This window comes from Harpia harpyja, chromosome 8 (assembly GCF_026419915.1).
Source record: "Harpia harpyja isolate bHarHar1 chromosome 8, bHarHar1 primary haplotype, whole genome shotgun sequence".
Lineage (NCBI taxonomy): Eukaryota > Metazoa > Chordata > Aves > Accipitriformes > Accipitridae > Harpia > Harpia harpyja.
Window position 1 is genome coordinate 254,819 of NC_068947.1, and position 24,912 is coordinate 279,730.

At 40.2% G+C, this 24,912-nt stretch overlaps 1 protein-coding gene across 11 annotated transcripts in view; it reads right to left on the reverse strand.

The window, feature by feature from the left end:
- Window positions 1-24,912, reverse strand: part of SCML2 (Scm polycomb group protein like 2) — a 75,170-nt gene that overhangs the window by 38,988 nt on the left and 11,270 nt on the right. For 3 of the 11 annotated variants that reach the window (XM_052794204.1, XM_052794203.1, XM_052794202.1), the window contains exons 2-5: window positions 22,568-22,675; window positions 15,241-15,309; window positions 8,601-8,671; window positions 3,661-3,895 (exon numbers count right to left, since the gene is read on the reverse strand). In XM_052794204.1, the coding sequence (XP_052650164.1) occupies window positions 3,661-3,895; window positions 8,601-8,671; window positions 15,241-15,309; window positions 22,568-22,589 (397 nt within the window). In that variant the 5' untranslated portion in view covers window positions 22,590-22,675. Of the gene's footprint in view, window positions 1-3,660; window positions 3,916-8,600; window positions 8,672-10,181; window positions 10,321-11,641; window positions 11,861-11,959; window positions 13,191-15,240; window positions 15,310-21,206; window positions 21,401-21,487; window positions 21,582-22,567; window positions 22,676-24,912 lie in introns of those variants that run through there. The other 8 variants (XM_052794211.1, XM_052794212.1, XM_052794205.1 and 5 more) reach the window with 7 other exon arrangements.

Consider the following 24,912-nt stretch of genomic DNA (forward strand, 5'->3'; position numbering starts at 1 on the left):
TGTAATTCTTTCACCAGACCACAGACAAAAAAAGAACAATCGGTTTCTTCTCCCTCCCCCATTAAAATAAATTAAATAGCCTTTAAAACCAAACAGATAAGATAAGAAAAAAAATACAATTATTTTAATAAAAGAATGTATCATATTGGAAAACATAAACTGGAGGATGTTTCTACTTTAATATTCTTCATTAACAAGTGAATAAAAAGCACAAACAATAATCAGATTTGTTTAGATGAACTACCTTATTCAAGCAGAACAAAGGTTTGGCTGAAAACATTCTCATTCCAGATAATCTTCCCTCAGAATCAACTACTTCCCAGTTAAAAAAGGAACAAAACAAAACAAAAAAAATCCTTTTGCTTTCTGTGCTTTCCAAATGGATGTTTCAAAGGAATGAGTAAGATAACAGACAGAGTGGACATTTTTTCTACGTCTTTAGCAGTTATATGTCTGGCACAGTTCTACAGAAAAACAGACATAACAGAGCAAATCAGAAGTTTTTCCACAAAGCAAATTAGAATCTGCCGGGAACTGATGAGTTCCCTCGTAACTCAGGCTTGACAATTCTCTTAAAAAAAAATGTAACTAGAAAGGTGGAAAATACCTGCAATTCTTGATCAGTTAAATCATTAAGTCATCTAAAATTGGATTATATGTTATAACGGTTCTTTAACTAGTAGCTTTAAGCTGTCTTCAGTTGAATAAACAGGTTTCAAGTTGGAACTACCCATGCAACACCTAAATGAATACAAAACTCATATTTGATAAATGGTGTCATAATTTGAGGGCTGCTGAGCTGATTACCAGTCCTGGTTTGATATCAGAGTCTTTATGCAATCTAAACATGTGTGGTTACTGAAACACAATATTCCTAACCAGCTAGCCCAGAAAAGACATATACAAGGAATGACAACTAAACAACAGTTTCAATTAATTTCATTTGGCCTTTAAGTTGTCCTGGTAAAACCAGAGAAAATTTTATCCTCAATGTAATTTGTTGAGAACATCGAGCTCTCAACAACAAAAAAGCTCACCTATGAAAAAACAGAGGCTGGAACAGGAACCCTTTGCTACCTTAACCACTTTCTCAAAACCCTTATGTAACAGGCATAATTAAACCTATACAAAAATCAGGTAGGAGGGACGATTTTAGCTAGTTATTATGACAGAAGCAGAACATTAGCATCCAGAAGGTTCCCCACTACTCAGAAAAAAAAATATAATCAGTTGCTTAAATGTCTAACAGGAGGTAATTATACACCCAATTAGCTCCCAGCTTTGCCCAGGAACAGGATGCTGTAAAACTGCCAAAAAGGCTTTTTCAAAAATTTAGCTAGGTATGCCAGAATGTTTGATTGCTGGAATTTAGCCTACCTCTAGAAAAATCTAGGGCAGGAGGGACAAAATAATGGCACTCGCATTCTTCTCTGAATAACCAGCAATTGTTAGGAAGGCAGGTAAACTTACATGCCTGGGTGCAGGGAAACAGCTGCTTGCTAGGTTCTGTACTACAAGCAGCCTGATCGAATAGGAGTAGGAAACAGTATCCGAAGAGAAGGCCACCTTTCTATTGATGATCATGGAAAGCTTCTCTTCTTAATGGACCAACTGCCCCATTATACATAATCAGAGTTGTTTTATTCATCAGACTGGTTTAGAAACTCATTTTAAAAAGCACTATGCTCCTGAACCAAAACCATATATTTAAAACTGTACTTATGTGTAGCTGAAAGAATCAATATACTCTTCTCTATTACAACCCTCTTTCATACTGGTACCACTGCATTCATTCTACATGGTTATACCAAGAACTTCGGAGAGGTTAAACTGAGTTACTTCTCAAAAAAAAAAAAAAAAAAATTTAGAATCTTTTCCTCCAGGTGTCAAGAATTTCAAGCGCTTTCATTCAAAACCTCTATATATCCACAGGAAAGAAGGAAAAAAAGCCCTTCTGGGCTCAAACTGTATCTATCTATCCCAAATAATATTTTTCTAGAGTGGCACGCTGGTTGCATTGCTTTGCTTGTGTTTCTGAAGCAGCACAACAGCACAAAAATCTACCCTTCTAATCTATGTGAAGTGTCTTAATGGTTATGTCAACTGCACCTGCGTCTGCCTCTCTACAAGCAAGTCAAGTTTCATACTGTAGTGAATGGATACTTTTCACTTCATCTTTCAAACAGAAGAACTGAAAGTTGTTAGCAAACAGGGATGACAAGTTTTTTGAGAAGCTACTAAGAGAAAGCATACCTATCTTCACTAAACCTCTGATGAGAAATCTGTAGGAGTTAGTGATGACACCAAACCAGAAGGAGGTTCATAACCATAAGATGGGAAACCAACAGTAACCAATTTCTGCTTACAGTTTGTTTCTTATATTAAGAACATTATTTCTTGCCTCGTCTAAAAATTACAGAAGGTAACAGGATAACGGGGGGGGGGTATCGCTGTTGTGGGAGCTTTGGTGGGTGGTGGTTTAAGATAAATTTTGGTCATTATTTTTCCTCCTTTTTAAAAGTAGAACTATTTTCAGGCCAAATTGAAAAAAACGTGTTTCTTTCAAGATTTCCACACCTAGAAGTTTAAGCTATAACAAAAATGGTACAAGAATTCAGATCTAAATATACAGGTTAATCACAGCAAAGAAAGGTGGTATCACACTTTACTACCCCTAGTAGTTAGTCAAAATGACCTCTGACTATTCATCATATAGCAAGGAATTCCTCTGTACAGTTCCCCATTTAATAAACTTCTTCAATAAAACTAGGCCCAAGCACTATTTCTCAGTTTGAGGAGACACATAACCTTGTCACCCGTATTGCTCATGGAAGGCAAAAGAAATACTGCATACTATTTCTAAGCACAGGAAAGCTACACCTTGTTCATGAGCATTCCTTGTGCTCACAAACTAGTCATGACAAACTGATCAGACGTCCCCCAACACGTGTCACTTTGAGGAGATGAGAATCACATGCAACATAAGCTTGCAGTTTGCTAAAGCTCTGGAGTGCTATTTTTCCCGCTTCAGAGCGGAATGCTGCAATACTGCCGTTAACCCACCCTATGCTGCCTTTCCCAGACCACAACCAGTTTGCTCAGTGCCCAAGAAAACATCAGGCTGTCTGAACTGATGCACCTCCTGCAGCCCTGCGGAGCACTTCACAGATCGGTTACCAGTAAGCACCTTCTGGTGGGCCACTCGGATTTACCGAGGAGGAAAAAGGCAAGTCAACTTTCCCCAGCTCTTACGAAGGTCTACTAAAAGGAGCACACACAGCATCAAGCAAAACGTTGTATCCATATGCACTGGTAAGACAAGGTGTGTGTGAGGTAACATTTATAGAATGGGTGGGCACATGACAGTGTATCTCAGCATTAAGAAAGCTGTCAGACACTCCCATTTAATATCAAAGGACTATTTTGAAAAAATAACAGAACTCAAAACTAATTATTCTGCTCATTCTTATGTCAAAAGAATCCAAAAAAGAAGAAAAAGCCACAATTCACTTAGCCTGAATTAGTTTGCTTACCTCTTTTTCAATTAAATAATGGATTGGTGAAATGTTAGTACCATTGAAATTGCCCAGACAGAAAGGTAAAATGGACTTAATGAAAGCAATACTCCACACACATTAGTTCAGAAGCTTTGTTTCTTACCAAGCGGAGGCTGGAGCATGCCCCCTTTCTTTTCACAGGTCCCGATAGGCTGTATGTCCGAGGAATCCACAAGCCTCCAAAAATCATTTTTGTTGTCACTTCCATCCAGCCGCAGCCTTAGCCGGGCACCAGTGATTCCAATTACTGTAGCTATACAAACTGAGGTAACATTGCGAGGATCATGGGCTTCCAGTTTCATGCCAACTTTGAAATCATTCGTAGGTGGAATTCTAGACTACAATAAAAGGTAAAAGACTTTTTCTTATTGTTGTAGTATTGCTAAATTTACCAGCCAGTTCAATATACAGCTTTCATTCATCCAAACATATCATATAAATGGTAAATATAAAGAAGCCTTTGAACTTTGAGTGTTTAACAACAAGTCAGAAAAGGCAGCTGGATAACCTACCAACAGCTACCATTTCAGATACTTGATGTTCCTACTGCATAAACATGACTGATTTCTGAAAAGATAAGCACGCTAAGAAGGGTAACAAGGGAATCCTGACAAAGATATGAACATAAAGATGGGGGAAGAGTGATTAATACTTGAAGTGAATGGAAAACAAGTACATTAGGAAACATGACATTCAACTCAAAAAAACCCCCAAATCAACCCACAGCCCCCCCCCCCAAGATATATTAGCTTTCAATTCAAACGAAATAATTATTCTTATTATAGGAATATCTTGGAAATGTAAACAAAATTCGGACCCTACTGCACTAGGCACTACAAACGCTCAAGGCAAGAAAGAGTTTCTGCATCAAAAAAAAAAAGCTTACAGTACAAAGAAAGAAGGCAGAAAAAGGAGTTAGTGTTAACTGCATTCTACAGAAAGAAAACAGACAGTCCTGAAGTCACATAAAAGTTCTGTGCTAAGACAAAAATTGCAGCTTGTGCTTATTCACAGAAAACTGAATATACACATACAATGAAATGCCAATTTAATTAGCACAGGGAAAAGGAACATTACGAATGCAACTTGGTCTGAGCAGAACTTTCTGTCACAAGCTAAAGATGAACAAAAGAGAAGAAGAATATTTTTTACTCATGTATCAATACACTACTGGCAGAGATTGACTGGATCGCAGTCTGATTACTTGCCTACTGTAGTACTGCAGGCAATAACATCATCTGATGACATTCAAAACTTTGTATTAACACTAATTGGGATTGAATGCCTCTCACTGTTCTCTTTAGATGTCTCCTCATTTTCCAGCCTAAATTTATTAATGGAAATTTTTGCCAACAGTATCATTTAACTTTAATTCTTTTTGCACCTTTGCAAATAACAACAAAATCTACAGTGTATTTACAGGGGCCAACCCCACCCTTTCTCAGTACTCTTTCAACAAGTTAAATAAGCCAAGCACTGAAGTTTCTCTTAGGAGAGGATGACTATTCTCCTATCACCCTGGCAGCCCTTTCCTGCAACTCAAGTACAAAGCTGCTCTTGAAGACAGACACAGAGGACTGTAGGCAGCCTTCCCCATGACATTTAAACCCAGTAGCTACCCCATACAGACTAACACAATCTGAATCCTAATACAGGAGGCAGGTAGAAAAGCCAAAACCATTGGCATTCACGTTTGCAAGATTCCTGTGTCCCTTCTCCTGCCCGCCTAACCAGATCAGGTAGGGATCCCATAGTAAGCAGATGAGGGTGCACTTATCTGTCCGGGCATGCAGGAAAAGGCTGAAGAAATCTGCAACCGCAAGAAGTGTTAGTGACATATTGTCTCCACCACATTTAATTCTTTAAAATACATCTTGCTCTACTTGCTATCGTGTGCAGGTACACTATTGACAACACACCCTAGATCAATGGCAGGAGCCCTGGAGGAGCCCGAGCCCAAAAACCAAAGAATCGAGCAATATTCAGTGAACACTGAGTGTAGCATCTGCCAATGCTGCATTCAGACAGCAGGCTGTCTGAAAGGGGAGCCTGAGCATATTAAATTTAAAGGGCAATTAAATTTCAGGATATTGCTTGTCAAGCTGTTATTTTCTACAACCATGAAAGGCAACTGAAATTGAGAAATTGGGGAGTTTGTTTATTTGTTTGTAGAAAAGTTGAGCTTGTTTAAATACCAACAACTCAAGGCATTCTACTAAAAAGGTAGCTCTTCCATGCCAGCCCATCCTTAGAGCAAAACAACAAAACCTGCTCAGTAGCAGCTTCATTTTAAGCTGTGTTCAAACCACAAGGGACTGAGCTTTTTTATTTAAAATTTTCAACTGCTTGGAAAAAAAGTTTCAGGGTGAGAGAAAGGTATGTGGGATGCATCAAAATTTTAAGTAGTAATTATAAACAACTTAGAGCAACAGATAAAATACTTTAATCAATTTCCATTAGCTGTCTGTGCCTGTATCTCAATTCATGGTAGAGGCTTTAATTTATTGCTCCCCGTGTTATTTTTAATTACTACAAAATTTAAACTCTGTAGAATTCCCACAGGTCACAAATTCTGGATATAATTGTCAAATTATGCTTCTCTCTGCTATTTGTTTTGTGGCTGGCCACAGCAGTATATTTCTTTGCATTACACAGAGTGATAGCAACACGTACAATTCATGTGTAACCCAATGTGCTGGTTTTGGCTGGGATAGAGTTAATTTTCTTCACAGTAGCTGGTATGGGGCTACTTTTTGATTTGTGTGGGAAACAGTGTTGATAACACAGGGACCTGTTAGTTATTGCTGAGCAGTGCTTACAGAGTCAAGGGCTGTTCTGCTTCTCACCCCAGCCCACCAGCGAGCAGGCTGGGGGTGCACAAGGAGTTGGGAGGGGACACAGCCAGGACAGCTGACCCCAACTGACCCAAGGGATATTCCAGACTATACGACGTCATGCTCAGCATATAAAGCTGGGGGAAGAAGGATGGGGGGACATACAGAGTGATGGCGTTTTGTCTTCTCAAGTCACCATTACATGTGATGCAGCCCTGCTTTCCTGGAGATGGCTGAACACCTGCCTGCTGATGGGAAGCAGTGTGAGGCTTTTGCTTTACCTTTTAAACTGTCTTTACCTCGACCCATGAGTTTTCTCACTTTCACCCTTCTGATTCACTCCCCCATCCCACCAGGGGGAGTGAGCAAGGGTCTGTGTGGTACTTATTTGCCAGCTGGGGTTAAACCACGACACCCAATAAAAGTCAAATTAGTTCTACAGAAAGCTCAAGCACTTTAGTTTCTGAAATCTGCAAACATCATGTAGTGAAAGGAGCTACCTCTGCACTAATTAACACGGCATATCACTTTCTACCTAAAGGTCTTGGAAAAAACTGGAAGTCTGCATATGTAAATTGTTTTGAAATTTGCTATGCACAGAAATTAAAGCTCTTCTTTCCAACCCACACACTCCTTAAACAATCCAGGTCACTCAGATTTATCTCTCCCAGTCCATGTATGTCACTTAAGCGTCTTTATTTAAGGCGTTACTCAGTTGTTCAGTTTGGACCTCTTGAGCATTAGGAGGGAAGAGGAAGATGCAAGAAAGGCACAAGGAAAGGCTTCTGAGCAGCTTTCTGCAGTAGCTACATCTCTCGGGAGCGTACACTCTGGTCATGGTGGTCTCTGGTCTGTGAATATGGTATTAAACTCAAAAACACATACTGTAGAAATAATTTCTGAAGGTCCCCTCATAGCTATAGACACTGCTATACTTGGCCATCTGTCATTGAAAGCAGAATGTGAGGCGCTCTTTGTCCTTTATCCTCATCTGCAAAGAGCAAGCTGAGATTCAAGATCTAGTGCAAGGAAATGGTACCACCTGCATTTCTCTCTCCCTATTCTCCATTCTTGCAACTATTTCAGATTCACTGAGTGACAGTTCCTCTCCTCTTCAGACTATTCCATTCATGTTGCTTTTTGTTTGGTCCCCGCTGGAGGACAGTATCATTTACAGTACCATCAGACTACCAAGAAACCCTAGAAGATACCTTTCTGAACATGCCCAATCCACTAAACTAGACATGCACCGCTTGTCACACCTATTACAGTTCTACCAACCTGAACTATCCAATTCCTTCAGCATCTATCCTCCTAACACAGTGAAGGCATACAGACCAAAACTCCTCCTATTTAGCTTTACGCAGCTAAGATACTCTTCAACTGGGGAAAATACTGGCCCCAGCTCCATCTACAGAGAGAAAGATGCCTGCAGAGGTCGAGTCAGTCTCCAGAGGGCCCTCTGGGGAGGGCCCCCAGGGAGGTCATTGGCTCACACAAGGTGGCAGATTTAAACTGCATCTGCAAATACAGACCACACCATCGGATGGGGCAGAATCAAACTTGCAGGGCACAATGTAAAATATACGATAGTACATTAAACACCCTTCACTATAAATCCAGCATTTTCTTTGTATTCTCATATATACCCCTTGATTTATTTTAACTTCAATATCTGTTACTCCTTAGTAAAAAGCACTCTGCTCAGAAAGAGACAAAATTAAACATATTTGAGAGATCCAGAAAAGAAGTGGTGAATGAACTCTACTACATACACACACATACATCTTGTAGGTAGCCAGAATTGAAAGGACTCTTTCAGAAATGGGGCAGGAGAAAGCTTCCTCTGACGATCAGCCAAATTTTAATTCTCACTAAAACCACTGTACCTCTAAGATTACTGAAAAAAGTAGAAAATATTTTTGAACTCTGATAAGACTATCTGTTTTCATTAACTAGTCTTTTTTAAAAGGAAAACAGAGTCCAAAGCTACAATTTTAATGAAACCCTCAAAGTCTGGCTTGAGGCAGAAACTGGTAATGAAAAACTTCAGTAGCTAGCATCTGCCAAAACTGTAAGCTACTGATAACTAGACATCAAAAGAAGTCAAATGGGAAGTTTGCAAGCAGTCTAAACGTAAAAGTTGCTCTAGGATCACCCCATAACATGCAAACATACACACACACTTGCAAAATAGTATCTGGCCTACCTGTCTGAAACAATGTAGAGGGGCAGCTACTGATTCAGTCTCTTTCAGATAATCATCCCAATTAAACTGTTCTGGAAGACATAAGATAAAAAAAGACCATACAGACAGTTTTTAAAGGGAACTTAAGTTAAAATGGGGGGTGGGGAAAGAAAGGGACAGAAAAAAACCAACTATCTTGTAGAATACTTCCCCCCCCTCCCCCCCAAGAACAGGATTACTCTCAAATAGAAGCTCCACCTCTGAAAAACATACAACCCTTGAAGGAGCTTTAAGAGTACTGTTAATTCATGGGGTGATCACACAATAGGCAAAATCAATATAAACCTTCCCCAAATTCTTTTTTTTTTTTTTTTTTTTTTTTTTGTGGTCCATATACAAAGATACAAGTCAGGATATCTAGATTCAATTATCTGCATAAGGACCTCCCAAGCGTTCTTATACAAATCACCTTAGCCTTTCTGTATCTTAGTTCCCCTAACAGCAGAACTGATATGATAACCTCATAGGAGTACTGAGATGATATATGTTGAAAAACACAGACACGTAGATTCTGTTGAAATGTATGCTGAGAATACTATCCCCAGTCCACTAGAAAGCAAAAGGCTTAGCACAGCCTTCCAACTGCATCTTTGTCCCTTTTCATCTGAAGTCTGATAAAGGTTTCTCTTTGTAGGGTAAATACTATGGCAATGTTCAGCAACAGAATCATGGTATTTTTTCCATCATTAACATTGGCATTGTTTATGTGCATGGGTGAGTATTCTACATTTGATTTAATCAGTGTTATCAGTTTTGCATGAATGGAACAGTATGAAGTACTAACATCAAAGATAGAAGCAAGCATTACTTAAACTAATACAAAGTACCAGAGAAAAACTACAATAGCACAGCTAATGTTTTTGTTCCTAAACTATCTAAGTGAGCTCTCCTGCTTATTTTTCTTGTTTGGGCAGCTGGCATCTTTCTGATGTTCCTGAAGAGTGGATCACCCATGAACCCCAAAATGATGCAGTGATGCCACCCAGCGGCTCAGCAACAGCCATTCACACGGCCTATAGCAAAATCCTTGGTGATGATGGGGAGACTGTGCCGGGTTTATCAGTAATCCTTCCAAAAATGCCACTGCGCACAGTTAAACACATTTCTGCAATTTTCAGGAGAGAGGAGAAGCAAAGAGACAATCAGACAACAGCAGCATTTTCCAGCGCTCACACAGTGCTGCTCTGAAGCATGCATGGTGGCTCAAACCCAGAGTCTGCCTGCGTTAGCACAGCTTTTAGTTGAAAATATACAGTGCCTGAAGCAGAAGAGAACTACCCCCTTGGCTTACTGAGATCCTCTTTTTTTGGCATAACAGACTTAAAAGTGTCCGAGTAGTTTGTTCTTGGCACTGCAGAGGCCATGTGGTTGTTAGCTATGTAACAAGTCAGTAAAATCTCAAAAGCTGTTAATTCGGTGGTCTGGACTGTATGTAGGCTGGTAACAAAGACGTTTCCATACAACATCTTGGAAATCTGCCTATTTGGGAATGAAAATTTTATTCACACATTTATACAGTTACATCGATTTTGTATTACTCACAAAAGGCAGGGTACATAAACTTAAGCATATGTTAGATATTTGTATTTCGGGAAGGCATGCTCAGGAAATGGCTCTTCAGAGTTTTCTCCAGAAAGTAGCCTCCAGATCCATTGCTCTTTTCATTGACAGGCCAAGGAGGCTGCAAAAATTAAATATCATGAACTGCTAGCAAAAGTTTCATCTTATAAAAATTCTTCTTTGAGTCTAATAATGAAGCTGCCACTTCAGGTTGACTCCTGATTTAAAAAAAGAAAAAAAAAAAAGTTGTTTTTTAGTCAGAGTTTACCTTAGTAAACTTTAAAGTACCCAATTCAATAAAACTAAATCTAGCAAAAAGAAAATGTTAGCTACGTTCCCAGCTGTCTCAGATATAACATGATGTAAAAGCTGTAACCATGAATCAGAGTCTCGCTGTGTTAAGGACTGTATAAATGCAGATACTTCAAAGACAGCACCTTTCACCAGGAGAAACCCCTGGAAACCCCAGAAAAAATTATCTCTATATACCAGCATTTCCCAAATGATCTTAATTGTTACAACAGGACTGTAAATTTGGCGGGATGACCCAAAAGTACAGAGGGAAAAACACAGGGTCTTTTTCCAGAGAGCATTCACTAGGAAGACACATAAGGTAACAGAAGCAGCCAGCTGCAGATAAAGCCAAGAGGAAAACAACATTGCCTGGCTCTTTGCTTTAAATCTTGGTTATCAAAACCTCTTTCATCAAGGAGAAATGACCTGAAGTTTAAACCAGAATCTCTCCACCTGCGAAGATACACTGTACTAAATTAAAACCAAGCTCTCAGATATGGTGCTAATTATCATTTAATTACCGCTGTCATAGAAATAGGAGATGAATGTATGTTTGCAACATGTAAGATGCATGTCTAGGAAGATAATCACATTGAAAGAAATCCCTAAACAAAAAGCTTCTCTGTATTCTCAGTGTGCACAGGTAAAGAAGCAGGTTTTTTTTATATATATATATATATATATTTCTAATTCTAAAGCCCCTGAAAACATGCAACTTCTGAGGAATAAAAATCCTTAAAAAAATTAGCTCGCACTAAATGATTTAACATGCATTTCTCTTCCCACTCAAACCTGCAGGCTGAATTAAACAGCTTAAGAAAAACCCATTATGCAACAAGCACAACTTTATAACCTACCAGCAAAGTGAAAACTAGAGAGAGAAAGGAATTTTTATGCTGAAGAACAAAACACCATATATTGGAAACAGGGAAAAAAAAAAAAAAAAACCAGAAAGTAACTAGGACCTTTTGTAAAAAAAATTAAACAGTTCGTAACCAACACAGGAGTGAGACTCTAAACAGTGATCTAAGACAATCAGCACAGGCAAACAGCCTGACTAATTTAAAGATGGAGGAAATATGTTTATGCCATAGTTACTGGCAATGACCACTGAAGCTCTCTGCAATGCTGTATCAACACCGTCTCACCTCTTGTCAAGCCTGCCAATCACAAAGTAACTCAAGCTAAAAGGGACCCCAGGACGTCTCTAGTTCAGCCTCCGGCTCCTCCAGGGTTCCATCGCCATCAACGCAAAAATTTCTTTCCTTCCATCAAGTAGGAATTTCTGGTGCTCCAGCCAGTATTTGTTGCTTCTCATCCTTCCACTGCGCCTCAGAGGAGCCTGGCTCTGTCCCCTCCACAGCCGCCTGTCAGATAATTGAAGACAGCAAGACAATCTCCCATAAGCTTTCCCTTTTTGGCTGAAGAAACCATTTTTCTGGTTTCACTACCAGTTTTCTGCTTACATCTTGCGTTCCGGCTCCTTCATTTTTTTGGTGGACTGCCAGCCAGCCTGCTCCAGTACAGCAGTTTCTTCCTTGTACTGGGGAGCTCAAAACTGAACACAGTACTCCAGAAACGGTCTCACAAATAGCAAGAAGCAGCAAACCCCTTCTCTCGGCCTGCTGCCTACAGTTTTGCCGACAGGACTCGGTATGCAGTTGACGTCTTTCACCACAAGAGCACACTGCTGGCCCACACTCAGCTTGCTGCCTGCCAGGACAGCAGGGCTTTTCCTGCAAAACTGCTTTCTGGGCAGCCCAGCTCCCGGCTTGGGCTGCTGCAGGGCTCCAGTCTGCCCAGGTGCAGGGGGGACTCTCCATTTGCCTTTGAATCTTACAGGGTTCCCGTCAGCCGGTTTCTTTAGCATGGGGAGGTCCATCTGAAGAGCAGTCCTGCCTTCCAGCCTACCAGCTACTCCTCCCAGTTAGATGTTGCCCACAAACTAGCTGACAGCGTGTTCTGTCCAATCGTCCCCCTCTGTCAGTAAGGCATAAAGTAGCATCAGCCCTAGTATTGACCTCAGAGAAATGCCACTAGCTACCAACTGCCAGGTGGACCTTGTACTGACCGGCAGTCCGGTCAGTCTTCCACCCTCCTATCCAAACCACATCTCACCAGTTTGGCTTAAAGGACACTACAGAAACCGTACAGAAAGCCTTGCTAAAGTCGATACAAACAACATCCACTGCTCTCCCCTTGTTTACAGAATCACTTATCACAAAAGGCAGTCACGTGCATTTCACACTTGGCAAACCCATCTCAGCTGTTCCTAATCTCATCTTTGTCCTTTATTTGCTTGGAAATGGCTTCCAGGAGGATGTTCTCTGTAGTCTTCGCGAAGACTGTGGTCAGGCAGGCCAGCCTGTAATTCCTCAGGTGCTCCCTTCTTCTCCTTCTTGACACTGGGCATACTGTTTGCCCTTTTTCAGTCATCATGAAACTTCTCCAATCACTATGACCTCTCCAAAATAAGAGAGAAACCTCACAGTGACATCAGCCAACTACCTCACCACCCTTGGAGGCATCCCATCTACTCCCATAATATGTGGATGCTCAGTTCGCTAAAGTGTTCCCTGTTGTCTTCTACTGTACATAATGCTTCAGTTTAGTTTAAGGCAAAGTTTTACAAAATTTAAATTGAAGATTTAAACTATGAGTTAAGTTTCACTTGTAGATAGGTAGGATTTAAGGTCCTGGTTAATTTAATACACTATCACCATAGCCTATACACTGTTTAAGCAGACAGAGCACCTTGTGTCTTCTCATCTCATCCCTAGGTTCCCTTGGCATGCATCCGAGACCTTTGACACAGAGACGTATCTTTTCTAGTCTTCAGCCTACAACCTCTCTTTGTCAAAGATGAGGTTTCCTTTTAATTTTGGTTTACATACTCTTGCAAACATAGTAACTTAAGTGTAAGGTATTTCATACGCTGCTTTATACCTTGTACCTCCTTCTGTATGTTGTGATCATTCAATTAGAATTTTTCTCCTCCTCCTGTCTTTCTCCACCCACTTTAGTCTATTTTTTCACCTGTTCTTCTCACATCTCTGTATCTTCCCTCTTCTTAAACTTTTCCTATCACACATCCCCCTGAAAACTCTGGAGATTTCCTGGATGCTAGCCCAAAGCACTGTAAGGCATCTTCATCCAGCATCAAGAGGCTCTTTCTTCTTCCTTGCCACCAACAAGCAACAACACAGGATAAAAATTAGCATCTCATCTATAGAAAATCAGAGATCTTGCATGACCTTGAGCAAGGCACTCCTCTCTAAGTGTTTGACAGAGCTGAGTCTAGATTTCATGAGTAAATTCAGTGGTCAGACACTAGATTAACAGCGTAGTCCCAAGTGGAAGAACACAGATGACAAAATAAGGTTTGCCTGCTTAGCACTGCTTCTCCACAAAGCTTTTTCAACACCTTGCTCTCTACTGCAGGAGGAGGCAGAGACGTTTTCCAGTGACTCGTGAAATATGGTTATCTTACCCACATATGAAAAGCGCTTTGCTGGTGAGGGGGCGTCTTACGGGGGTCTGTCTGTCATGTCAGACATTATTTTAAAACACAGACATGCTATCCAAGTCCAGTTTGACTGGAGCTCCTCTTACACTGCAGAAGAGGGAAAAGAAGACACAAATACACCTCCTTTCCTGTCTCAAAGTAACAGGGAAGAATAACAAAGATGACTGCTAGGATCCCAAGACATGGAAGAATTAAGTCTGACAAATGTAACAGCAGAAAGCTGTACTATAGCTGGTGGTAACAGTGTACCCTACCTTTTATGCAAAGTCATCACCTCAACTATGCAGCTACCATGCCAGTATCTCAGCATGTTTGTTCAGTGACTACACTACTTGTAAGGAACTCGTCTGCTGGCACCCAAGAAAAGCTCTGAACCAGACCATCTATTAGGAGTCAGAGGGCACAGAAATGTAAGCAGAGCAAGAGTTTAAGTAACTCAGTGACATTTTATTGAGAATTAACCAACAACTCCTGAAGAGATTTTCTACTTCTACTCATGACATTTCTTACTGCCCCAGATTCAAGCAACCCACATGAACATACAAAGGGTATATAAGGATGCTGCTGCCCTCTCACTGCAGTCCACAATAGCTAAACTGCCAACAATCCCATGTATATGCTGCCCTACAGCACCTGTTGGGATAGTAGAGGCTAAGTTTGATAAGGAGCTGGATCATTTCTGGCAAGTGTGTAGTTTCCTTAGTTTACTATAAAAACACAACTGATTTGAAAACAGCATTTGTTGAAAGTAAAATTAGAATCCCAGGCAATTTAATCCAGTTAGCAATCCTAAAAACTCTAGACTGTTAACCTGAAAATCCTTTTTTGGCATCAGCAAACACATAAAGGAAAGAGAAGATAACTGCGGCAGAAAAGGCATGAAACTGGGAAATACATGATGAGAAGAACAGACAAATCAGTAATGATCTAAAAAAAATTAATGTTTACACAGCGTCTTTGATTATATATACAAAGAGTACTTATCTTGGCTTAGTAAAGCTATCAGGCTCAAGTCAAGCAGTTTCAACCACCATTTTCAATACCAAAACATACTTTCCTAACAGAGTTAGACAAAAGCAAAGATATGTTTTTAACTACCCACCAGTAATAGCCAAAGAGATTGCAAAAAAAAAAAAAAATCCTCAAGAAATAGTACAATCCAAATAGATACTTTTTTTTTTAGGGTACCTTAACTAATAACCTGACAGCTGCAATACCTACCACTTTTTAAAGACGGGTTGTTTGCCTGCTGATTCTTTCCATCTTTCTCTTTTTTAATATTCTTTGAATCTAAAAGACAAGATTCCATTACATAATAAATGTAATATTCACATCATAATGATGTCCAGCATAACACAGAATGCTTTCAAACAATACAGAATGTCTTGTTCCAAATATTGACTTTCTTGTTACTCAGTGCATAATCAAAAAGGTATTTGTACCACAAACTTAATCACTGCGCTATTTTTCTATCAAAATATATTAAGCACAGCAAGAAAAAGCAAAGCTTTTGACTAGTTTACATTACATTATCAGAATAAATCTAGCTGCAGAAAATGTAGTATTAGCTCCACAAAGAGCAACCCTGTCCTAATTTTTAACAGCTTTACTCAACCTACACACAATTTGAGATCCTCAAGATCACTGGATATCTTTTTAAATCTTGTCTAGACCACTATGAACTGAGAAACAAGAAAAAAACCCAAACCCACCCTAAAAGCGTATTTCTGAGTTAAAGATTCCATTTTATATTTAAAATCTTGAATACTGAAATGCAAGCAGCTACCTCAGTGCATATGTCAGTTCTTTTAAAAAAAAAAAAAAAAAAAATCATTCAGAAGAATCTACCTTCTCGATCATTCATCTCTACACACATACAGAAAGGAGTCCATCATATTTCATTTTTGCTGGATTTCAGCGTGTATGTGTGGCGGTGCATTCTCCCCTTTCCTCTCCCCCCCAGGCCGCTCTACGATCTCAGGAATTCCCGTTAGGCCTTGGCCTTTGAGTAACGAGTTGGGCAGTTACGCGTCCCTTGATCATACCAGGAACTCTTGCATGGCTAAGATGGGGAGAGGCACTGGCTGTACCAAGAATTCCTGTTGCTTGGCAGAGGCGGGGAACGAGAGCAGGAATAATTAGTCATCCCCTGACAGCCTTGGAACATCCCTTGTCTGGATCATAGCTCGAGTGAAACAGTACCAGTGTTACTGGAATTCCAGTAATTTGCCGATGACTAAAGCCAATCATCTTCCGAACCTATAAACAGCGGTCCTAAGTGAGGCCCTTTCAGCTCTCCTGGACCACAGCGGGCTGCAACGAGCATCTCCCTCTGAGGGGGATGCCTCTCAGAACTCGTGAACTCTCCAGTTTGTGAAAATCGGAGGACCATTGCCGAAAGCTGATGATGGGACCTGGGCTGATACCCTTTGCCCATTGAGAAAATGCCGAGACATTTGACATGAATATTTCACTGAACTCGAGGGGAACTTTTAACAGGTATACCTCTCTTTATCTATCTATCTATGTTAGTGTCCGTGTGCATGCGTGTGTGAATTGACCCAGGTATCCTACAGCAAGTATAGTATAAATATTGCCCTTTTGAATTTATCACTAAGTCACTGTTGTGATTGTAGTAAATTCTATTGAATCACTTTGGAAATGTTAAAATGATCAAATTCTGCTAAATCTGGTGATTCATCTCAAACTGCGAATGAATCTCAGAATGCTGCTACACAATCCATTTAGATGTAAACCACTGCCCAAGTCTGGGACTAGGAGTGGATCCAGCCGCACCTGAGCTCCATCAGGAATTTAGAAAGCAAGGGAGCCTCCTCTGAACCTCGTGACTCAATGGGAGGGTCTTCCCTACCTTTTTACATCTCCAATCTCTCTGCAAATCATGAAAAATCAATTCTAACTTAATTTTCCTTTGCGTGTTTCTCTATTACCCTTTTGTGTCTGCAGTCTCTGTATAAATAATTCTAGTTTGATTCTAAGTTGATCTTCCTTTGTACATTTCATCCATGCATTAAGTAATAGAGTGAACCTTGCCATCCAACTTTGTGAAGTTGCGCTTTTATAAATTCCTATTAAATCATTTTTGCTAATACCCCTGACGGTGATTCTTCAAGCGGTCCAAACCACTCATCCGCAACATAGAGACACAGGTGGACTGGGAGGCTAGAATGGAGAAGACTGAGGGAACCAGTTCCACTCGTTCCTTATAGTCTTTAAAATACGTTGGTCTGGTGACCTGCTTTTGACACTCATGGACTCAAGCGCAATTCAAATATGACACTGAGTTGGCAAGCAAAATGCAAGTTTTGCAGAATTAAAAAGGTTATCAAGCTCTGTGTGGCAGAATAACTCTCTTGGTTCGCAAACGCCTCAGCACCGGCAACGGGGCCGCTCTTCTGGGAAGGTGTGTGCCTCAGCTCACACCCTGGGTCACCCCAGCTAGCCTGAACTGCTACAAGCGAAGGGATGGCCCACTTGTACCGAAAGCTTGTGTTGGCAGCCAGTTCCTGTATTTGCTTACACTTAAGTCTTCAGCTGTTGATTGGCTTGCGCTTGAAATAACACTCCTAACCTAGAATAAGAAGCATTTGGCGATACAGAAAGACTTGAGATACAATGAGTTGTTCTGCAGCAAAGATTACGCCCTAACAGTGTTTCTCTTCTGTGTTTTCTGTAAGGCTTTTCTTGAAACAGAGAGTACCGACGAGCAACGTGCGACGTTCGTCATTTCTGACCCACTTATTTCATTGTTCACTGAGGAATCGCCATGTACGGCAAGAGCGGAACGATGACGATCGTCTGTCATCAATCCCCAAATCCTGCCCGCTCGGTCAGTGAGGAGGGGATGAGCCATCCCCCTGGCTCTGTGCCGGGTAGGATGTGGTGCTCCCTCACCGGCCAGGGCCCCTCAGGGGCAGCCGGGCAGGGCCTCACCGGGCAGGGCCACCCCAGCACCGGGCACCCTCCCTGGGGACAGGCCAAGGCCGGGACAGGACACGGGCCCACGGGTGGGCAGGGCCCATGGCTGCGGGGAGCTGGAGACCGGCCTTGTTCCGGCATCGCTGGGGCAGGGTCTGACGGCCTGGGAGGCCAACGTGGGGCCCCGGGCAGAGAAGGGAGAGGCCCCAGGTGAGGTTGGTCAGGGCCATTACAACCTATTAGTGTCCTCAGGGCCAAGACGCCTTCCAAGAATAACCCAGGCTCCGCAGCCCTAGAAAATACACCTGCTCAAAATATCCTGAAAAAATATCACCTGTCTCTCCTAACGCAGATATGGAGAGTACCGCAGATACTTTGAAAAGGAAAGAAAACGCTATGTTTACTCTTTGGCTTAGTCTTCTGTCTTATGTGCTCTTTCTTTTGGAAAAAGTTTGCCTTGAAACATCTTCTACTTGATAGGTTCCCAAAGAAAAATCCTTATGGAGGTCAACTTCAGATGGACCTGCTGAAATGCTTCTGGATGGTGCCCACAGAGCTCTAAAACCCCAGCACCTCCTCAGGAGTAGGGCTTTAACCCGCACAAGTGGACACCCTGTGTCCTGACAACTACCACCAGTGGGAATCTGAGAAGGGACAGCGTTAAAACTAGTTCAGTAACAATGACGAGACACAAGGCTAACATTCGCCTTCTTCCTCCTACAGATCAAAATATATTCCATGCAGCCTCTTTGGGATTGAACTGAATCCAGCTAGTTTTCTCCTGGGCAGTGGCAATCACCAGCAGAGCCTTTTGCCATGTTCTACAAGCTCAGTTAGTCAGGCTTTCCCAAAAACAGTCATGAGACTGTCACAAACATCAGGCTGACAGCTTACAGAAGAGATAACTTCCCAATCCGCTTATTTCTGAAGAGGAAATCCAATGGAGTCCCACATAAGAGACTTATAGAACAGAACTAATAACTGCTTCCTGTGAACACCCAAAGCTTGAAAGAACGGAGTCACGAAAGAGTACCCCACAGGGCCAGATTTCAAATGAGATGACAGCCTTTCATGATGAGAGACACCAAGAACAGGTGAAAGAATGTGAAATACCACAGCCTGGACACCAGATGCGTTCTCGCTGGCAACCACCACCTGAATTATTTCCTGTACCAGTTAGGTTTAGTGCCTCTCTCACAAGTATCACAGCAAATACAAATGCTGAAATGGAACACTCTCGGTAACACATTTTTCTTATCATCAGCCATTAGAAAACTATGACAACAAGAAGAGATGGTGACATTAATGAGAAGAAATGGATTCCTCAATAGCAGTTTAAACATCTTTCATTTGAGATGGAGGCATCTTCATTCATAATAAACCCAAAGCACCGTCACTATCACTTGGTTTTGATGGCCATAAATTTACTCTTTAAAATGTTCAAGTAAAACTCACCCAGCACATGCAGAAGCATCCAAAAATAAGTCTGAATAAAATCAAGATTTTTTTCAAAGGCTCCCCTTGCTTTTATGCATTCCAACCTTCAACGCTGGGAAGACCGTTACAAAGCTGGAGTGTTTTGTCTAAGCAAATGAAAAGCTTATAGCAGCAAGAATTACTAACCTGTTTTTACACGAGATACCCTGTATCTGCTACCACCTCAGAAAACTTTCCCCCAGTCTATACTTCACAGTTGCTACGATGCCTTGGTTTGGTGTGCCTCTTCCAATGTCAGTAGTTACGGTGGATAAGAATTCATGGTTTATTTTCAAAAGCAATATTAAAGAAAATAACATTTTATTAAAATCCAATTTTATAAATATGAAATACATGCACTTTTTTGCCCCCCCCCCCTTTTTTAATGCATGCCAATCTACATTTGAAATTCTGATATCCTTAATTCTAGTAACTTTAGTTTCAAAAGACCACTGAAAACAAAATTAAGACATGGAAGACTATTCTATCAAAAATCACTCGGCTGAGGAAGATGACTCCCGCAGCATATGACCCTCAGCTTGGTCAAACTTCGAGGTCAAACCTCAAAACTTAGATTGTGAAAGAGGGAAATACTTCTGCAGGTACAAATAGTATTTTCCTTTCATCTCCTTCACCTAGCCACATTCAATGACTAATTCCTTGAAACCTGAAAAGTGGACTTGAAAATGGGAACTTTATTCATATATTGAGAGACAGAAGTGACTTATTAGTTCTAGAGTATTGAAGCTCATGGTGACCAAAAAATATGTCAGTTTAATTCATTATCTGTCTTCCTCTATTCATAAAGTCCATTTTTAGAGAGACAAGTTTCAGTCTACTTTCCAATGTAAAACGCAGTAAGTTTTAGATCGTTTTGTCAAAACATGAACAAAAGTAAAATGCTGCTACTATGGACTTAATCACATGCTACTTAGCTCTCTTTAAAAAAAACCAAAAACCAACAAAGAACGGGATACCATTTTCAAAGAAAGTTTAAAAAAATATAGTAGTACATATAAGCATACAGAGTTTATATATTCATTATGTAAATATATATACATTTAGCCTATAATACATACAGGCTAAATACTTATCTTCAAAACCCCCATGAAAGATTGTTTTCTTCTAGGTAGCAAGATTAGAATCCAGCATATACTAAAATTATAAAAGCAGCATATTCTATTGTTCACCAACTAACTGTTTTTCTAAAGCACACTTCATAAATTAAAGCTGTAGATACAAAACAAGATTAGAGTAAGATTATTTAACATGGTGCTTTCTGCCTACCAATTCAAAACTCCATGTGTTTACATTACTCCCACCCTATCTGTAACCACAGAATTCTTCTGCTGATAAGATTACTCAACAGAAGACAGGCAAGACCAACCACATCTATCATGCAAGAAATTAAGAGACAAGGAAGAAAAAAGACAAAGCTATCTTGACTAACTTGTGAATACAAACCCCCCCCCCCCCCCCAAAAAAAAACCAAAACAAACAAACAAAAAAGACAATCAGAAAAGGCACCTTTAGAATATAAGGTCTGGTAAAGATAATCCCAGTGACCAATGTATAGTTCCTCTTATAAACTCCTATGCTGAACGCCAGCTTCTTCTCTGAGATGCTTTAAAAATCTACAACACTTCTTTCTGGGAAGAGTTAACCTTTCAACAAACAAGATGATTGCTTTGTCTGCGTGCTGGCAAGCATCACGTTTTTTGACAGTATTAGTTTTTACCACAGAATGGTGTGCTACACGAGGAGGCATATACCTGTTATCTTCTAAGACTTGCTATTTGCTTGCTGTCCACTGTGGGGAAAAAAGCAGTTCACAGTCACGCTTTCAAAATTTCTGCAGCTATTTCTTAGCCACCTTAAAGTCTTCAACTGACAGGTGTTCAAAACATGGCAGGAGGCCACTTTTCTCAAAGAAACCCCTTGTCTCTTCCTGAGGGATATGAAATATCTTTGGGTGACAGAAACATTTGCTCCTCCCATGCCATGCAGTTACTTGCCTTCAGACTAGGTTTACTACGACAAGTCCAAAACTTACCATTGCCCAGGAATCTACTTCACTCCCTACTACACAGGGTTGTGAGCACCTTTTAGGCACCCTTCAGCAATCCTCAGTGCACACAGTTGAGGATAGCAAGACAGAGTGACTATGAAATGCCTCCTTTCCCTTCTTTTTGTGCTTCCCTAGTGGGATTCTTATCTTATCTGCCCGGAACCGGGTGTCTCTTTTAGTATGTTTAGACAACAGCCATGCAGAAAACCTACAAGAGAAGGGGACAGACTTCCTCCATAAACTCTTGGTGCGACAATTAAACGGATGACTCCTGCCATTACAGAAAATCTATTAAAGCAAAAGACAATTATTTACCAAGGGAGTGCACTAGTGTATAAAGCAGCTTGGGCTGAAGGTGGAAAGCTCAAGAAAAGTACAAAAGTGTTAGCAGCCTTTTATGGGGGAGGACTACCCATCCGAAAGCTCTGAAAAGCAGCAGCAACCTGGTTTCAGACCGTGGGTCTTTCTCTCTTCACATTCTCTTTGTTTCACCAACCCAAACACCCTTGCTTCTTCTTAAGTTTCACTCTTTAGAATAAAGAGTGAAATAATAAACACTTAAATAAAGCACTTAACTCACAAAAAACTTCTGCAGACATGACACAGCAGAAATCACACTTTCGCAGTACATTGTGCATTTGTGGATTAATTTCTTTAAAAATGTTAATTTTATCTTCAAGAGACAACTGCTAATGCCATTCACTGTGATAAAATCTGATTCCTTGTACTACTCAGTTATTATCCTGCTAAATTATATGGAGTTACAGAATAAAGCACTAGATTTTATTTAATATCACACCCTAGACACATTCTTCAATTTTAGAGTAGTATAATGGCTTCAAGGCTGTCACAGGACAAAATTGCTTTGGTTGAACTTGTAGAACTCCAGGATAAGCCAAATTTTGCATACTTACTCTAAAACAACGTGAAGTTTGAACTTACCTGTACTCATATCATAAACTGTCTTCTTTAATCTAACAGTAGAGTAATCCCACCACCTTCAAAAAGAGAATTTAACAGGTTCCCTATTTTCTTTCCTCTTGGATAAAAGTTACCAGGCCTTACCTTTAGCTGCTGTTCTCCCCATGGTGACACTTCTGTGATCTCCCCTCTCACAATAAAAAGGCTGAAGTTGAAAGACCAGTTAATTCTTCCTTTCAGCACAACAGTTTCCTGTGGAGTAGTAATACAAGTTAGGGGGGGAGGTTGTTGTTGGGGTTTGGGTTTTCTTTTTTTGGAAAGGAGGATTTTTTTTTTTTTTTGTATTGGTGTATAATTATCTCGCTGGTTTTAAGTTGCAAACATTTAACAAACTATGTGTAGGAGAACAGCATGTAAACAATGGATATATCAAAGTAGCAAGGGTACAGAACCCAAACTTTATTGCATTGTTTTAGACAGTTCCTTGTAAAATGATTTGCATTTTCTGTGGATTTCTAATACAAAGAAAGATATAAAACGTGCTTTATTCCTTTTTTCCCCCAACAAACACTACTGAAAAATGGAAGAAATACTTTTATACATAACCCACTCGTCCTGCCTCACTTGCACAGAGTTAAACAATCATCGATTGAAACACCTTTGGGTAAAACACACTATCTTGCACAACTACAGTGGAAGGGGGAACAAAACGCTGATGTAAGAAATCCAGACAAAGGCCCAAGTGCTCTCCGATACCCCTGCCCTCTACGACTTGTAACAGAACAGAGAGAACCTGTTAGGGAAACGCTAACTGCAGATAAAAGCAGCGAGCCACATTCTTGTAGGGTTTAGAAACTAGAAGTGCCAGACCAGTTAAACTACTGTAAAACAGCAAAAACAAACTTTATTTTTTTGTGTGTGTGCGCTACTGTGATTTTCTACTCCAGCATCTAGTTTTTTTGAACTCTGTGTTCAGTTCAAGTCAAACTCATTTGAAGCTTTTTAGCCTCAAAGCAACAAAGCCAGCAAGTTTATTATCCTTTTCCATTAACTTTTCAAGTAATAATGGGTAAAAATACATTCAAACTTCTGAATTATCTTCTTTGATAATTTCCTTTCTAGGAACTCCCATGAGGTTAAAGTTGACATAACCAAAAGCTCAAGTTGTTTTTTTTTTTTATTTAAATATGTGCATACTTTTTCCAAGATTAATTTTCCCAAAGGTAACATTTTCAGAAGCTACACCTTTCCAGTGTTACATAAAAGGAATAGTTGAAAAGCAAGTTATCTACTTGGAATTTCTTGACTCTTATATTCGCACGCTAAAAAAAAAAAAAAATTACACATACGTATCACATACAACAAGAGAGGCATCATATAGCTGAGTATTTTCCTGAAACTGTGACATTTCAGTGAAACCTCGAGGAACTTGCACACTATGGTGATGGATTGCATGATGAAAACTTTAAACAGTGCAAGTCCCACAGCTAGAACTGATTAAATATGGTTTTAAAAACGCCACTGACTGAATAATTCATTGTATGTGTGTGCGCGCGCGCGTGCTGTGTGTGAACGTGCTGGACAGTTATTACAAAAACTCTCAAGATTGAGACTTGAAAGCAGTTATAAGTAAAACTGAATACTACCATAAAATAAGCAGGTTTTGCTACACAATAGCATTCATAGCATAAGTGATCATCAGGATGAAGAACAGAAATCCTTTTAAGCCATCAAATAAATTTGAAATACTTGATACTTTCGTAGGCTCCCCCCAAAATTCAAAGCTTTTCCACTGCAAGCAGTAAATCGTGAAAGGTGATGCAGAGTCGAAGTAACTGTTTTTACAGATTACTTTAAAACAGTGCGTGGTTTTTATCTTTTTGTTCCAAGTACCAGATTGCACTTGGTGCAGTAATAAAGATTCCAACCCCGCAGTGATAGTCATCAAGTTTAGCACAACCGGAGCATCTGTCAGAACATAAAAAGGATTCCAGCTTTTCATTAGCCTGTGTTGTACCAGATAGGCTATTTTACAGCATGCCCACCAGCCTGTTAAAAATATAAGACAACTGAAAGTTCTGAAAGCACTGTTTGAAATGAGGCAAACCCAACTGCAGGAATACAATAAATTACTGTTTTGAAGAGGTGCTACTTAAAAGTCAGTTACACCTAAGTATTAAATTTAAAGCCACTATTAAATTAGCTTGTAGATGGTACTGTTTGTCACAGAAAACATTCAAGAATTGTATTTCTGAGCCTCTATCTAACAACCGCTAGATACCACAATGCTAGACCGCAATGCTGCTGAATCACAGCAAAATGAAAACCAGTTACCTCCAAAACAGAGCAGGGTCAGTCTGAAATAAAGTGTAACTTCTTCTGCAGGGGCAGACCTAGGAACAGCTTTCTATTGCCTCACGTAATTAAGTGGCAAACCGTAAGCAAGGCAGTTATGTCCTTTGCTAACCAAGACAAGAGCCCTCTTACGT